Source organism: Lampetra planeri, chromosome 39 (assembly GCF_965212315.1).
Source record: "Lampetra planeri chromosome 39, kcLamPlan1.2.h2, whole genome shotgun sequence".
Classification (NCBI taxonomy): Eukaryota; Metazoa; Chordata; class Hyperoartia; order Petromyzontiformes; family Petromyzontidae; genus Lampetra; species Lampetra planeri.
The window spans coordinates 7,850,263-7,868,056 of NC_136145.1; the positions used below are offsets into that span (position 1 = coordinate 7,850,263).

The 17,794-nt window shown below is 53.2% G+C and overlaps 1 protein-coding gene across 5 annotated transcripts in view; it reads right to left on the reverse strand.

Annotated features, from left to right (window-relative positions):
* Positions 1-3,147: 3,147 nt before the first annotated feature.
* LOC144731579 (insulin-like growth factor 1 receptor) overlaps positions 3,148-17,794 on the reverse strand; it is a 119,533-nt gene continuing 104,886 nt past the window's right edge. For all 5 annotated transcript variants that reach the window (XM_078612733.1, XM_078612735.1, XM_078612734.1 and 2 more), the window contains 7 exons: positions 17,267-17,337; positions 14,531-14,760; positions 13,806-13,916; positions 12,780-12,939; positions 11,021-11,150; positions 10,026-10,160; positions 3,148-8,502 (listed from right to left, as the gene is read on the reverse strand). In XM_078612733.1, the coding sequence (XP_078468859.1) occupies positions 7,989-8,502; positions 10,026-10,160; positions 11,021-11,150; positions 12,780-12,939; positions 13,806-13,916; positions 14,531-14,760; positions 17,267-17,337 (1,351 nt within the window). In that variant the 3' untranslated portion in view covers positions 3,148-7,988. The remainder of the gene's footprint in view (positions 8,503-10,025; positions 10,161-11,020; positions 11,151-12,779; positions 12,940-13,805; positions 13,917-14,530; positions 14,761-17,266; positions 17,338-17,794) is intronic.

Sequence of the window (17,794 nt, forward strand, 5' to 3'; positions counted from 1 at the left end):
CTTCGTTTTCCTATTGTGGTGACGTTCACGGCATACAGTGGGCAGCGGCAGAAGTCCTTCGATGAAGCCATTACGAACAGAGAGTACAAAACGTAGAACGGCCCTTTTGTCAATTCACGAGAAGGATGACCTCTCTCGCCCCGCGTCGGTCACGAGCCGCGGACTGACTCTACTCCATCACGTTGGTTCACCGTGGGTCGCTGGAGGAAGAGACCCAGCGAGGAGCAATTCAAAGATCACGCAACGTGGTCGTGGTTGAGACTCAAACTCGGGTGGCCGGGTTCGTAGTGCAGTGTGTCAAACACCGCGTCAGCGTCCCCCCACTCCCACCCGCTGAACGAAGTTAAAACGATCGATTTTTACCCTCGCGATTCGACGCCTGCTTCGCGGGGGGGGGGGGGTAAGAATCGTATTTTAGTCGATGGGCGCGTCGTTACTACCCGACAAAGACGCGTGGTGACAACTCGTTGAAACGTTTCGACGGCTTTGGCGACGCCGAATTACCAATCGGTGCGACCGAGGTGGGATTCTCGCACGCGAGACGAGGTGCGGGATCGATCGTTCGAGTGAGACTGGAATATTGGCACGCGAATAACACGCGAGAGCGACGTTTGAGATGGACGTGAGAGCGGCGTGAAATCGGCACAGGATCGGCATGCAATCAGGACGTGGGAGATTGACATGCCGTTTTGACGTGCTAGAGATATGTTGATCGACAAGTCAGATCGACATGAACATGTGGGACTGACGTGTGGGATTGAGATGTGGGACGTGGGAGTGAACATTTGAGATATGCAATTGACATTATGAAGCACTGCCAATCCGAGATCATGACCACACTCATGTTTCTGACACGTCACCTAATTAAGATGTTTCTGGCTCTGGGTCTTATGTCCTCAACATCTATGGACGTTGTTTAACGATTCAACTTCCTTCAATGTCCAATTATTTTAAGCAACGGATCCATGCAAAGTTCCATTCATGGATCACCGCACACACAAGCTGTCATTTAACCATGATCAAGAACCGATGCGAATATAAGGTGAACATTATTTTTTGGCACAGGGCTTCAATCGATCACTTTATATATTGTGCTCCTTGATGCAGCCAGTCGCCTCCTTAGATGACAATAATTGCGTTACACTTTATTTACACGGGAAAGTGTCGCTGACTCAAGGCTTCCTTCAGGAGGGTCCTGCGTCCAGATGGTTGGCCAATTCTATGAACAAGTGCTTGGCATGTTTGAGGAATCCAGAGCGCCCAGAGAAAAACTCACGCATATTAGGGGGGGATACACTATCAAAGCTCCGCCCAGATAGATTCAACCCCATCTCTGTTCTACCACCCGGCCACTGCAAAGTCCAATCTCACGTCCCCTCTCGTATTCACACGGGGCAGGTTTCACACCCACTACGAACCGGACTCAACCCCGCATGGCCTCCGAGATCCATTTAAAAGCCACCGAAATCGACTCGGGCAAGACTGCTGCCGCAGCGAGCTCGAAGTGGAGTGTGCAGACTTGGCAAAGCGCGGAGATCGTCAACCCCCCCCCGCCTCCTACCACGACTCCGGCTCCGACTCTGCGCACTCCACGCCCGATCTGAGCAGCGACTTCGCCCGAAACGGACCCAACCTGCGTCATCGCGCACGCCGCTGCTAGCCGCCAGCCCTGCCACAAAATATGAAACGGGTTTGTGTAGCCGGTTGCATAAAAAAAACACCTTTGGGTAAATGTTCTTACGCCCAGCGTCTAAAGTAATGGTCCGAGTGAGACGAAGTATAAGGGTTCGCCAACATCAGCACGCGATTGGATGTGTCGCGGCTCGGGGAAATCACGATTCGACTCCCGAGAAACCGCCGTGGGGAAAATGATGCTTATTGTAGTGGCCTCTAGTGGCTGGAGGGGTGAGGGTCACACAAACCGTACAACGTAATATCAATTGAAAACAAACACAAAATAAACCGAAGCTCGCTCCCATGTGCGGCACGGCGGAGAGTCGAGACGCGTCGACGGTGGTGCCATTACAATCCCTGGCTCTCAGTGGCAAAGTGGAAAATTCCACTGAAAGTATCGAGAGAGAAAGAGACGTCATTTGCAACTGGCCGCAAATCTCTCCACAAGGGACGCTGCTGGTCAGGGATTTTCAGAGGGGTTTCTGGTTGCCGGGTCGGGAGGGGTGAGCGGTGAGGGATAAGGGTGGGGCGGGGGCGCTAATGTTTTCCTTATGTCGCCTTCATTAACCAAATCCCTTTAATTTTGTTTTCACTTTGTCGGCGTACTGAAACGGTCACTTTTGGACGCGTTGTGGATCCGACTTGGGGATTGCCTCTCGGGCAACGAGCCCCACTGACAAGCGAGTTAAGAATAATCATCATCATTGTTGAAAATAACGCTTCTTCAACCGAGGTCAAAGCCATCGAAGCCATCGGCTCTGTCCACCTGCAACGTGACAGGGACGATGCCACTCTGCACGACTGACACAAGCCAGCCCCCCAAACAACATCCAGGGGGAGAATCAATCTGGATTTGAAGTTTTCGTGACTGCAAGGAATCCCTGTAACATCCAGGATGGGGGGGGGGTTGTTATTCTCCCCACGCCCTCACTCGGCAGGGGGGTTTCGTGCTCTCCGAGCCCCGAGTTGTCGACGCAGCGTCACGGACGCGACCGCTTCCTCAGCTGCGCGCCGCTTCTCTGGCCCGAGCCACTGCTGCTAATTGTTGTTAACACGAATAACACTTCCGAGGAGGCGAAACGCGGCGTTGGCGAGTGTTACTGAAACCCGCGCGAGTTTTCTTCGTCGTCATTATTATTATTGCTGCTGCTGCTGCTGTGTCTTGGCTACCAGCACGGCTAGAGAGGAAGGATGTTCTTGCTCGGGCAGTGAAGGTTTTTTTTTCATGGACAGCCTCAACATGCAGGAGTTGACCTCCACGCGCACAACCCACAGCCCCCGAAGCGGTGGCGATTCAAACAGGGGGGGGGGGGGTGGAGCAGCTCCTTCAATGCTTTCAAATGGCACCGTTCCCCGTGGTCAAGTCAATCGATCCTCTGCCCTGCAACCAAGACGGGTTCCGTGTGGCCGCATAAAACGCACGCGCACGCATGCACGCGCGCTTACACGTGTTCATATACAAGCAAGAAGGACTCCGTACAGAAGCTGTTTTTTTTTCTTACAGAGTAAGGCAAGGGCTCAGACAGCAAACGCGTAAGGCAAACATTTAACTACAAAACACATTCAGAAAAAAATAAATACAATTAACAGGAAATGTCTTCCCCTCGGCATTACAATATACTGTAGGTGTCATCGATTAATCACACCAAATAAAGATTTCTAGTTCTTTTTAGAGTTTTTTGTTTGTTTGTTTTTAATATATATCGTCATCTCTGACTTAGCGTGATTATGTTACAATTTACAGTTTCTTGTGGAAAACAGTATGCGATGTCATGATTTAAAAATAAAATCTGGCGGCTGACGAGTTTCACGGCCGACTGCACAATCGCGCGCGGGTTCCCCTCTCGACACAAAGCGCCATGACGGGGGGCGGTCGAACGCGCGGATGAACGGGGGGGGGGCAGCAGGACACGATCACGACACGGGAACTGGCACGTCGTCGTCGTCGTCGTTTTCTTAGAAGATTGCAGGTAGAGTGTTTCACGTGCCACCGAGCGCGCGCCGATATATCCAGCTGGGTGCGCCGTTTGCGAGGACATTTGTTTTGAGACTACGCAAGCCCCGCTGAAAACGGGGCCAGTCTCAAACGTGGGAACAAACAGACCCGGGTCGGTTAGTCCGTGTACTGAAAAAGGCACTTTGCCCAAAACCTCAACTTGCCGAGGTCGAGTGTGACATGTGACTGACGCAGTTGTGCTAGGACGATGACCGCCCGGCATTGCCTGTGACGAAGTCCCTTGATAGGTGAACGTCTGGGTTAAAACACGGTCAAATTTTTGAACTGCATACGCACGGCTGTTTACTTACGCAGGAGGGCTAAGGCATTTCAGTGAGTTGGGATATTTTTTTTAAGTTCTCATGGTTTTTTTTTTCGTGGAAAATGGTTGTAACGTTCCGTAAATGTTCACGAGTGTTTGAGTCGGGCCAACGATGCCACCTATTTTTTAAGTACAAGCTGCACACACGTTGTTGCTACGGAGTCGGATGAAAACCCAGGATGTTTTAAAAACCGGTCACTCAAAAGTGGAGGTGGGTGGGTGGTGTTCGCAGCGGGGATAAGAGCTGGCACCGACTCCGAATTGAAGGGAGACGATGTCGCAAGGCGCGAGCGATCGTTGCCGATTATAATCGATGATAATTATCAATGGGCCCAGGGAAGTCCTGGCCGCCACATGGGGACACGTGTGCCTCCTCCCCGCGTCGGGACAGGCCCACGATCGCGCATTGCCCACACCCCTTCGCCGCTCGCCCCTCCAAACGCAGAGCCGCAAGGTTCCGACCAATGTCTCTCGGCACGCTTGTCGTCCTCCAAAACGAGACCAAAAATGACGGAAAAGTTGAGTTCTAAACGCGAACTTCACAAAAAACAACAACAGCAACAACAACAAAAAGTGGCCGTGCGAGACCGCGGAGACGCGACAACGCGGCTGGGCAAAGTTCAACGACGGCCGCCCGCCAGTGGGGACGTCCCGCCGAGGAGATGGAGCGCGCGCGTGGGAATGGCGGAGGTGAGGGACGGGACTGGATCCCCCCTCCTCCCCTCCCCCCCCCCCGCGGAATCCGCTCGCGGCGAGCCGAGCTTCGAGCGAACGAAGAAAAGTCGCCGCGTTGTCGCGGCCTGACGAGGCGAGGGGCGGCGAACACTTTGGACTGAGCGGTGTGTCGCGTCGGGTCGCGTGGCCTTAAGATTTGGCGAGCTGCCAGCTTGTGCGAGGGGACCGATTTGAAGTCGATTTAATTTTCAGCTTTTACTGTTGTCGCGAGCTGCATTGTGCGCAACCCCGACGGGCTTTCGCGCAGTGTTTTTTGTAACCGTGCGGTTTTTTTTTTGTCAGCACTTTTCCAAATATCCGAGTCCCACGCAGGCGACCTCCACCTGCGGCAACCCCGTCTGACCCGCGCGCCTGCCCAGTGCCGCCCCCCTCTGGGCCCCGTGGAGCACCAGGTGCCGTCCCGCGCGAAGGGACCGAAGCGAGGGCCGTCGACCCTCACTGGAAACAACCGGTGTTGAGCAGCTTGGAGTGAGTTGAGGTAATAAAAGACCACACCGCCACGCGAGTGGTCCTGAGACATTGCAACGAACAATTAGAACCGCGACGCAGCGCTGCTGGGGGGTAAAGGGGTTTGGTTTTTTTTTCTATTTTTTTTGTACACGTTTACCGTCAACACAAAAGAAAACATTTATTTGAAAAGCGACTAGGGAGATGGTTGAAGACAACTTGTAGAAAGATGGACTCTCACTGTAAACTAACTGAACAGCAAAATAATAACTTTGTTTTGTTATCAACGACATGCATTTCTTAAAATCTTCAACAGCACGATTCCTTTTTCACGGTCACACGACAGCGCACTTTTTCCTCTTCCCCCCCCCCCTTCGTTTCTCTCGATAATATCACAAAATAAATAACATAGCAAATGCTCTCTTTTCAAATATATGAAAATCTTTAGAATTACAAAAGGTTCGGTGAGGAATTGATTAAAACGCTAAAGAAAAAATAAACAGTCGGAAAGACTAAGAAAGTCACGCAATGATTCAAAGTCCGGCGAGGGCCGACCAACGCCTCTCCGTCCAGCTTCATTTGCCCCCCTTTCCTCCCACAATCCTCAGCTCCAAAAGTACTCACGTAATGAATATATACAACCGGTAATTGAATGTAACGGAACTGGTTTACACCTGAGTTTGCAGAGATGCTTCTTTGTAGTGTTTACCGATGAGAATATAAACGGTTAAAACAGATATCTGAAATGCACCATGATGATGACGACGACAGTGGTCGCGGTTTCAACTGAAACGAAATGAGGAATAAAAGAAGCGGACCCTGACGAAAGGGCGTGAGATTCGAAATAACAAAAACGGCGGCGGCAAAAGCAGCGGAGGGTCGAAACGAGTTGCTGGGTCTGTTGCTGCTGCTGCGGCGTGCGTGCCGGCGGGTCGGCGGGCAGACGGGCCGGCGGGCAGACGGGCAGACGTGCGAGCGTGCCTGAGAGCGCAAGCGCAGGCGATGGATTGGATGATGGACGCACGGAATGAAAACCGCTGTCCTTCGGAACTAAACTCCATCGTGATGAGGCGTGAATACTGCAGAGAGCATCCTGGGCGGGCACGAGGGGGGAAACATTTATTTATTATATAAAACGGCCTCTTAAAATTATACCTCAGATTTTTTATTTTTTTGAAAAGGTAATGATCATCATCATTATTATTGGTTGCTCAAATTTGAAATAAAAACCATTTTATTTCGTTGAGGCAATTCCCACGTCTTGGGTGAACCACTCTGCTTTGACGAAGTAAAAAAAAGAAACCCCAGCAGATTAACGAGAGAAAACACGTTACTTTGTTTTTCAAACGCTAAATGCCTATCACAGTTAATCAGGAAAATGCAAAGCGCAAGCGACAGACGCACCCCTCCCCCGAGCTCCCTCCAACATTCCTTATGTACAGCCGCGGTTCAACGGCGCTTATTTGCACGTGCGCGATTTTCGGATGAGGAACAAACGTCAAAACGAATGTTCCTGTTTGTAATGGGTTAGCACTGTTTAGCAGCAGTTGTCAGCACTGTAAGTGTAGGCTCAGAGAAGAAGAAAAACACATTACCAAGAGAGTAAAACAAAAATTCAAAATCCCCTGGTAAGGGATGTGCAAACCTATTGAGTTAAGTGCTGTGTTAGCTTTCTCCCAGAACACCTGCCCACCCCCTCTTCACTATTACACGCTGCTTTTGAAACATTCGAAAAGCACAAAACTTGACCCACACGCACGGACGCAACCCCGGCTACAAGATCGGAACGACGAGACGGAGACGCCGGCCAACGCACAAGCTTCGTGAAGATGATGTCCCGATATGCCGTTCCGTTGGGGACAACGGAACATCTTGAGGAACGCAGCAGATGCAGCAGCAGCAGCAACGCTGTAGCCACAAAGGTCACCAACACGAGACAAAATAACAAACCCTCTGAAGAAAATAATGAAAAGCGTTTTCGTATATTCCACCAACGTCGTGTACATTTGGCATCTTAAGATTCCGCAGCTGAATCGGGGGTGGGGGGGGGGGGTGGTGACGGGAAATCAAAACCCACAAAGGAACCTCCCCCTCCACCTCGGGGTGCTCTCAAAAGTCTTCAACAAATTCGTCGTCAGTCGCTCGACGATCCCCAGGAAAGTTCTGCTTTCTTGCCGACAGTGCTGAAACTGTAGTGAGAATCAAGCGCCGCACAGTTCTGTCGAGCGGGTGCACTTCTTGATAGTAGTGTGTAGCTGGGTCAACAGAGGCTGGCACAAACACTGTTTGGTCGCTTCTTTGACAACAAAATAAAAAAACTTCTTCCTTTGAAAAACCAAGAGGGTGCTGCTCTTTGCTCCAAAAGCTGTCCCGTGGATTGGTTCGCTGCCAACAGAATGAAATTAAAAAGGTAGTTAAAGTGGAGACTCGGAACTCTTCCTCCTACACGATGGCTTTTTCAAAGCGGACCGATCGGATTCAGGGTCCCGCGGCGACGTCGCCCCGACTCTCAAGATGCCGGGCGACTCCGTAGCCCGCTTCACGGCGGGCGCCGGAGGGACACCGGCTTCAAGACGGAGGGACAATCGCAAACGGCTTTTCCTGCCGTCCCCCAAACCCGGCCGCTCCGCCGTTTCGTCACAAACCAATGGGAACGAACAAGCAACAACAACGAAACAATTAAAAACCACTTTGGTGGAAGGGCCGCCTCAACTCCCTCTCTTCCCCCTGCTGAAACGGCATCGTCGCGTCGAGGCCGGAGGTTACAGGGCGCGCACAAACGGCGGAGGGTCCCCTACGGCGGCCGCGCCGGCGTTATGACGGCGACGACCTGAGCGGCGGGCTGCTGTAGCGAGGGTCGTTGGCTCGATTGGACACGCCGAACGGCTGGTGCGCTTCGTAGTTGCTGCAGCCGCCGCTGCCCGCGCAGCCGCCCGGCACGGCCGCGACCGCTGCCGCCGCCGCCGCCGGCCCGGCCGGGGGGCTCGCCTGGCTGCCGCCGCGGAAGTGAAGCGAGAGCGGCCCGTTCTCGCGGCACCGCGGCCCGCCCACAGCCTGCGCGGAGGCCGCGCCGCCGCCGTGTAGGCTGGCCCCGTTGGGCTCGCCGACCCCCGCGCCGGAGCTGGATGGGTCGAGCGGCGAGCACTCGGTGTTCTCGCCGTCCTGGTCGCTCTCCTCGGGCTCGGCGTGCTGCCGGTTCTCCTCGCTGTAGAAGAAGGACATCTCGCGGAAGGACGCGTCCAGTTCGTCCTTCAGTATGGAGATGAAGTCCACGAAGTTGGGCCGCATCTTGGGGTTGTACTGCCAGCACAGCGACATCAGCTCGAACCTGGTGGGCACACACGGCACGGGGGGGGGGGGGCGGGACGGGTCGCACGCGAGACCGGGGAAAGGGAGGACAGGTAGGAAGGACATAGGTCACATCGTCATTGTCAGCCGTGATCTATCCACGACTGGATGAAGACCTCCAAAGGCCTTTGCGGTCCATCCAGCAGCCACACATGGGATGCTTTCATCGCTCTATTTTTCTGCAGTTGCCGTCTTCTCTGGCGTGTTCCCTCCTATTGGCTGCCATTCTGTCGTTAGTCTTGACCACCAGCCATCATCGCTGCTCGTGATGCGTCCTGCCCAAGCACACTTCAAAAAGTCTTAACGGTCAAAAAGCTGACAATGCGCTTATGTTCTCCGATCCATGTGTTCCTCTTTCTGTTTCTCGGTATAATTCCAAGAGGTCATGAGGACAAAACAACAACATAAATTTTGACTGCGTACTAATCATAAACACTACACACGATCCAAAGCCAGTGAGCAATGCAAGGAGCGGCCAAAGAGTTGACGAACTGGACACCAGCGCGAAAAGCGGAACCAGCCACGCATTCTTGCGCGAAACATCTTGCGCAATAATCCACCAACTGCGGTTGATGTGGACGCACGGGGCCCCCTTGTTCCCGAGGACCTCGCGTCAGAACGACCGCCGTCAATACCGCCATCCCCTCCCGCACTGCGAATCCGGTCGCGGTGATGTGCAATTATTCGTAGTGAAACCAGGCGTATGCCTATATAAAGATACAGGACTGCGTAGCCACTCTCTGGGGCGGGCGGGCGGGCCGAGGGGGGAGGTGGAATCGCGGCCAGTTTGGCGAAGTCGCGTCTTGGCACGCACGGTCGACCTGCGGTCATCTTACAATGCGTGCCCAGTCGCCAACGGCAACAGTCGCTCGCAAACACGAGCGAGCGTCGGGCAAACTCTGCCGTCGAGCGACGCGATGCGACGATCCGTGCCCACGGTTGATTGACGGATTGTCGCGGTTCAGGCCTGTGATGATTTTTCGCCTCCTTTTTTTTGCCGTCTCATTTGTAACTTTTCAATTTTTAACGTCTCGTTTTGGTCACGCTTGCGTTTTGGTCCCATTCGGATACATTTTGCACATAATTCACATTGCCGCTAAAAACCAATACATTCTCACACCTGCGATTCGATGTATCGTGAACTAGTGGCGTAGACATCGAGTACGCAGGCGGCGCAACTGCACGCAGGACCCACGGGCCGGAGGGGCCCCAGGTGCCAGGCTATGAGAAGGCCCCATTTCTATTCCTTGCGGCAGGTGCCCATGCGAACCACGCTGCATCATCACAGCCGTGAGCACTTTGCCCATTATAATGGATGCCTATTTAAGCACACGCCCGGCTGCCACGTGGCAGGAAAAAGGCAGTGCCCACCCCCCTACGGGACCAACTGTGAAAAAGAGCTTCACAGCTCATCGGATTCCTCCAGTCTAAAAAAAAATTCTGATTCTAATGCAGGAGGGTCGGCGCGTGAGCGAGGTCCGAGAGAGGGGGGGAGGAACTCACAGCCGATCTTCGCAGTTCTCCGGCCGCTCCAGGAGGCCGCCGTCCATGACGAACTTGAGCACCTGCTCGTTGGACATCCCCTGGTAGGGCTGCTCGGCCAGCGTGGAAATCTCCCACAGCACAACGCCAAAGGACCTGCGCACGCGTCGCGACGGCCGTCACACGGATCGTCACGAGAACCACTCTCACGGTTGTTGATACAGGTCATACAAACCCGGCCGTCACAACGACCATCACAAGGACCGTCACAACGACCGTCACAACGACCATCACGACGACCGTCATGATGACCGTCACAACGACAGTCACAACCGCCGTAACGACGACCGTCACGACGACCGTCACGACGACCGTCACGACAACCGTAACGACGACCGTCACGACGGCAGTCACAACTACCGTCACGACCGCCGTCACGACGACCGTCACGACGACCGTCACGACGGCCGTCACGACGACCGTCACGACGACCGTCACGACGACGATCACTACGGCCGTCACAACGACCGTCACAACCGCCGTCACAACGGCCGTCACAACCGCCGTCACAACGGCCGTCACAATCGCCGTCACAACAACCGTCATAACCGCCGTCACAACGACCGTCACAACGACCGTCACAACGACCGTCACAACGACCGTCACAACGACCGTCACAACGACCGTCACAACCGCCATCACAACTACCGTCATAACGACCGTCACAACGACCGTCATAACCGCCGTCACAAAGACCGTCATAACGACCATCACAACAACCGTCTCAACGGCCGTCACAAGGACAGTCATAGCCACCATTACAATGACTATCACAACAACCGTCACGACAGTCGTAACGACCGTCACAACGACCGTCAAAACCACCGCCAACAACGACCGTTACCACAACCGCCGTCACAACGACCAGGGTCGCCGAGGCTTGGCGGTGGCGACGGCCGCTGGGAACGACCGAGGAACTGGCGCGGTGGAGGTGGGCGGTCGCCGCTCGCACTCACCACACGTCCGAGTGCGTCGTGAAGACGCCGTCCTTGAGGGACTCGGGCGCCATCCAGCGCACGGGGAGCAGCCCCTTGCCGCCCTTGCGGTAGTAGTCCGTCTCGTAGATGTCGCGCGTCATGCCGAAGTCTGCACACCGCAAGCACACCGCCCCATTCCGGCATCAGCGCCCTCGCCGTTCGCACGGTGTGTCCGATCGGGCAAAGTGTCCCCATGCCGTGGGTCCTAGACCAGTGCTGAACATTGTAAATTAAACTATTTTTTATTTTACCAGGTAAAGCCCACTGAGCTATGTAGCTCTTTTTCAAAAGCGACCTGGCCACATATGAGAGCTCAACGAAGTGGCTCATCAAGTGGAAATTTAAAGCAGCCAAATACTCTAAACGCATGTTTCTAAATGTGGAGGGAAAAACAGGAGGACCCGGAGAAAAATCCACGTAATCACGGGGAGATCGTGCAAACTCCAAATACACAGCAGGCGTCAGGGTCGGGTTCGAACCCACGACCTCCTGTCACATCTCGTCACCGTGGCGTCCATGGCAGAGAGACCACACTCAAACCGCTGATGACTTCCCACCATTGTGGTGATAATATTTGGTGACATTAATAATCAGTCGCTTCTCTCATTCCACTGCGAGGTGATGGCCTCTACACAGTAAGTACATTTAGAAACACGCCACCCTTGTTTGTCACGAGAGGAGTGGCAGTCGTGTGGGGGTTGTTTGACCATACTTCGCCACGCTGGTCAGTGCAGACTGGTGAAGGGTGCAGGACCGGTTTGGATTCTAGATTTGAAGTTTCCGTGACTGCAAGGACCCATAATCTTCGGCTGTAACTGCAGTCGTCGCTGCGTCGCTGTCTCTCTATCCCCCCCCCCCCCGCGCTTCTCTCCCTCAACCTCTCGCTTCTAGCCCCGCCCACTCCCCCCCCGCACAGTCTCACGTCCCAGTCCCTGACGTCCACACTTATATAAACTCCTTAGCCCCGGCATTTCTCCCACTTTAGTAAAACATTTCTAGCTGTGATTTTCACACCTGGTGACGATTGCTTGTGTTGCAATCGAAACGACGTGATTTAATGGGCATTTATTCATTTATTTATTATTTTTATCTTGTTTTTATTTCATTTTTTACCTACGTGACTTTACCGAAAGAACCAGAGTTCAGATATCACTCGCCACGGATGTTAGCCATGGCTGTGGGAAGCGGACTGCACCACCGTTCCCCCCCATTGTTTAAGTATTTTGTCGTCGTAGTAAAATAAAGTTCCATGCTATATTTTTCCCACTTTCAAAAGGTAATAAACCCCAATTAAGAAGGCACTACAGACACTATTTATCATCACCAGGCTGCCTGTGAGGGCACACGTAAGGACTTGTAAATCACTGGCAGAGTGAAACATTCATTACTGTGAATAGCAACATGGGGACACGTGTAAAACACAGTTCCAGAAGAAATGCATTGTGGTTCTTGTCTTAGGTCACCGTCAAAATTATGGTTATCGAAAACAACGGGAGCACTTCTTCAGGAAACTAAGTGTTTTTTGTTGCATGTGCACGAGATGCGTGTGTTTTGGACAGCTTTCAGTGCGTCGCTTGACACTCACGGCTATACAGCCCGCACTATTTATATTCCGTTACGGTTGGGTTTATCTCGGCGTGAACAAGACGCGACTTCCTCGTAGCCTCTTCCTAGGTACGAGGATCCGGGGCACAGATCGCATGCACGAGTCGCGGTGGTATACCGCCCGGCGCCTTACCCCCGATCTTGACCGTGTAGTCCTCGGCCACCATGCAGTTGCGAGCGGCGAGGTCGCGGTGCACGTATTTCTTGGCGTTGAGGTAGGCCATGCCGTCGGCAATCTCTCCGGCCATCTGCACGATCTTCTCGAGCGTGGGTGGCGGCTTCCCCGGGTTGTTCTGCGGCACACACAGTCGGACGAAGCGCGCTCACGATTGCCGCTCCGGCTGGCGCGCGTGCAAGCACAACCTCTCGCGCTTGCCTCCCAAAGGCGGCTTTGTCGCGAATCAGCAACGGAATAGCGCAGCTCGGCGGGGTTAACAACGCCACCCGTAGTGAACTCGCGATTATCTACGGTAATCAGTGTGGGGTGGGGGGGAGTAGTGGGGTGGTAGGAAGGATGGCCCAAATAATTAGACCATAATATATTTCGGGTTTCATCATCAACATCATCACGATCGATGTGCAGATAGCCCATAAGTGGCCACTGAACATTTCGTCATTTGTTTACAAAAGGGTTTTCGCGACATAAAGTGGGGGGCGAGATGTAGAACACGTCACCTGTTTGAGTCGATGACCCCCACACACAGGCGTGCGTGTAAAGGCGGCGACTATTTTTTGTTCGCGTGCGATAATCCTCGAGTTCAGCGCAAATTTCTCCGGCGCTACGTACAGCGGCGTGACCCCAGGCCGACGCCAGGGTTGTCGAGAGCATCGCTCCCGCGAGGAGCACCCCGAATGCCGGCCGTACCAGGGCCTCCAGATTTTCACCGAATCCAAAGTTGCGGTCGTTGCAGGTTTAGGCCGCACGCCGAGCCTTTACCCATCGAACTTGAGGCGCTCGCCAAACGCTATCAACGCCGCGTGCAGTGCTGTGGCTAATGCGCTCAATATAAATGAATGCTCAATACGGGCCCCCCCCCACCCCAACCGAGAAGACCGCAGTTGAATTACGAGCGGCCGCGGGAAAACCTACGGGCGAGGTTTCAACTTGGCAGATATCTATGGCGGCGGGTCGTACGCGGAGACACCGCCGCTCGCTCACCTCGGCGTCGGGGCGGAGGGAGCGCAGGTAGCTCTTGAGGTCGCCGTGGGTCATGAGCTCCATGACCACCAGGGTCGGCTGCCCTTGCGACACCACCCCCAGCAGACGTACCTGCGGGCGGGGGACACGCGTGGCCACTCAGTTCCCCCCGAAGGAGCCCCCGGCACGTGGAGCAAAACCTCGGTCACCATGCCGAACGACACGCGGTACACGACCCGAAAACATGGCGGAGGGCGCAAGAAGTTGATTAGAGACGGCGTCGACAACAGCGGCAACGCCGTGGGCGCTGTGATGCGACAATAACGGACGGCGAACACATCAACAATCATGCAGATATTACCTAATTACACGATACAATACTAACCAATGAGACTACTCTATCCATGGATCGCTTGCCAATGAACCGACGCAGTAATTAACCCTCGATGAATAGATACTGTAGAGACATGGCTGTCAGATCGACTATGAACAGAATCGATACAACAGACACCACGATTCAGGTTTCACGAGGACCATATATGGGCAATAACACGCCCACTCTCCTCCATACACGGACCGATCGCCGATTTGGTCGGATGTCCGATTTGATTCCGTACCGATGCCGATAATTACACGACCGCGCCGGCGCGTGCCTCTTGGCCTCTGCGACGGCGGTGCTTGCTCGCGTGCAGCGGCGGCGGGCCGGGCGGTGGGAGGATGGTGGGGAAGGCAGGGGGCACACGTACCACGTGGTGGCAGCTGAAGGACTTCATGACGGAGGCCTCGTTGAGGAACTCGATACGCTCGCGCAGGCTCGCGCCCTCGTTCACCGTCTTGACGGCGACGCGCGTCTCCGTCTCGTCCTTGATAACGCCGCGCGCCATGCCCTCGTAGACCATCCCGAACGAGCCCTGGCCCAGCTCGCGCAGCAGCAGGATCTTATCGCGAGCCACCTCCCACTCGTCGGGGATGTACACTGTGCGGTGGGGGGGGGGGGGGGACGGGTGTGCACCTCTGTTTAACTGGACGTTATGGCTTGTCGTATATCCCTCCAGTATAAATAAAGATTCTGATTGATTTTGATAAACGGGTACGCGAAACGTCTCGCGGTGCACTGTTGGGAATCGGGGCCACGATTTGATTTACTTGACAATCAATTTGGTTTAAAGTCTCCTGTTTACCTTCCGTTTTTTGTTTGTTTCTCAATTGTATTCTGCCCGGTAATTTATATACATGCAAATAATCGATCCGTACACACACACACACACAATTTGGTGCATGTATCATCAAGTTGTGTACTTATGAATCGATGCACCGCTAACTATTATTTAACCTTTACTTAATCCAGTTTCCATCGTGGTTTTACATTCTAGGTTTACAATTCTAGGTTTAAAATGCTTTAACTGTCGTAATTTTTTTTTACATTTCAGTTCCGGCTCAGCACGATCCTCCCCACTGCTGGCGACAGAGACATCTCAGCCAAACGGCCGGCGGTAGCCATCGCTGGTCAGGACGCAGCCTCTGGCCACCAGCGTCTGACGCTGTCGCCTCGACAGACCTGGTTTTCACCTGAGGACGGCTGCTGTCGCCTCGACAGACCTGGTTTTCACCTGAGGACGGCTGCTGTCGCCTCGACAGACCTGGTTTTCACCTGAGGACGGCTGCTGTCGCCTCGACAGACCTGGTTTTCACCTGAGGACGGCTGCTGTCGCCTCGACAGATCTGGTTTTCACCTGAGGACGGCTGCAAGCGTTGTGGCCGAAACGTCGTGAGAATTATTTTATTATGTTTTATTTGTATTATTTTATTACTTCCCTTCTACGTGACTTTACCGAAAGAACCAAGAAGATGAATCCCTGCAGTCACGAAAGCTTTAAATCGAAAGCCCGTTTTTGTGTTTAATTGTCCTTCCCCCGCACCTCCGATCGGCACGGTTGGCTACGTACGGTGCAAAAGAAGTTCAACATGCACGCGCAACAACTCCACGCGGCAGCGTGGCGCCCCCCGTCGACGGTGCCTCCCTACGCGTCTGCACGTCCCACCGCGGAATTCCTTGCTGCCCAATCTGGAGCCGCCCACGGAACGCGATCCTGCTGAACAGCACGTGCCGCTACGTCGAACGAAAGGTATTTGTCCGTCATCTAAAACCATTTTTGTATCGACTGACACTGCGTTTCTGAAATTTGCGCATCTCATCCAAGTGAATAATTTTGAAACTCTAACTCTAGCATTTCACTCCGACGTGGACAGCGCTGATGAATATTAGCAGCGCAATTCACGTCAAGTCGGACTCATATGTATGCATGCACATAAGGCCTCTATTACTTGACATCTGTGAAAAAGAGCTCCATAGCGCATCTCTCCACGTGTGTGTGTGCGTCGTGTGACGCATGCTCGTCAATTCTTTTTCCGGCGGTGTCTCGTTTTCATTCACGACGTTTCTCCCAATTCTTTCATTTCATGCGTTCCGTGGTCTGAATTTTACGGATTGTGCTTTGAGATGCCGAATAAATGTCGAACCTTTAACTTAACGTATATAAAACATGACTGCGGAGGTGTAAAAATGGCACGGAGAGGACACGGGAGGAAAAAAAATACAGGGGGGCATCCGTGGGCATTTGGCGTTGGGCTTGTCGTCCGCGGAATATCTGTACCAGGCTCCTGTTTAATAAATAAATAAATAAAATACCGGGGGGCGTTGGTGTAACGTTGGCACTAGGGTCATAGGTCAACAAATAAGCAGGCAGAGACGAAAAGGGTGCAATGGCGTGAAGAGACGGAGATAGGACATGCTGACAGCTTCTGTGAAGGGCAGACGGGCCTGCAGGCACGGATATCACGGCCGCGGAATGCCACAACTAAAGGTCGACTATTCCAGTGCTTCCCAACTCCAGTCCTCGAAACCCTCGCACCGCGGTCCATTCGCCTTTTCGTGATTACCAAAACCTTTTATGTTCGTACGCAAATGAAGCCACTGCCATACTGCACGCGGCTGATGGTTGGCAGTGGAGGCGGACGGGTGTCAAGGGGAGACTGTGTGGCGTTTATAAACTATATCATGAGAAGCAAAGTATCGTTAATGGGTTGTTTTTGCCCACCAGGCCTCACCAGGCCTCACCAGGCCCCGCCAGGCCTCACCAGGCCTCACCAGGCCCTACCACAGTTAGATGCACCGTGAGGACTGGAGTTGAGAAACGTCGGGGGGAGGAGGGGGGGTGGGAACGGGGTGGGGGGGGTCAAAGTGCTTCACGATGCACCCTCAAGCAGCCGACATCAGACTGGCCCCCGGTATAAACCTTGGCTCTTTCGGTCGCAAGTTTTGCGGACCGTGGAAAAAATATCCAATTATAATTGTCTATCGGCCCAATGCCCCTCGCCATCACAAATTGCTTACCAGTGTCTATTAAAGTGAGTGAGTAAAATGCAGGCCGATCGATATGGCACGAGATGTTAACGTTTTATGTTTTAAATGTTGCAACGACCTTCGTTGGTGCTGATGTACTCGGGGTTCACAGACGCGTACAAAATCCCGTTGGGCAGACGAGCCTCATTCCTGCACCAGGGAATAAAAAACAAGGCGACAATCAACCCAGCGTTTCATTCAGACAGCCAAAGTCTCCCCAGACATTTTTTGGAAAATTAATTTTGTCATCTGTCTTTTCAACCGCGCAACGGTCATGGGAGTGCCAACGAAGCCTCCTTGGCTGTCAAAACTCTCTTCACGTTTGCCTTGTCCATCACAGTATTTGTCCGGTGTTGTACCGGCTCATCCATCAGCGCACGTGAACACACATTGTCATGTCTCTTATCTTTGGTCATCCTTTCCTTCTTTTTCACTCTACCATTCCCTGCAAGATGATGTTGAGGGGGTTGTCTCCGTTTTCATGCTACGTCTTCACATCACCCATTGCGGTTCACTTTTATTCTTTGCTGTTGCCAGAAGTGATTTGTGTTCTCCCATCTTTTCACGCAAAATTTTATAAAATTTCCCATTTCAAATGCACACACAC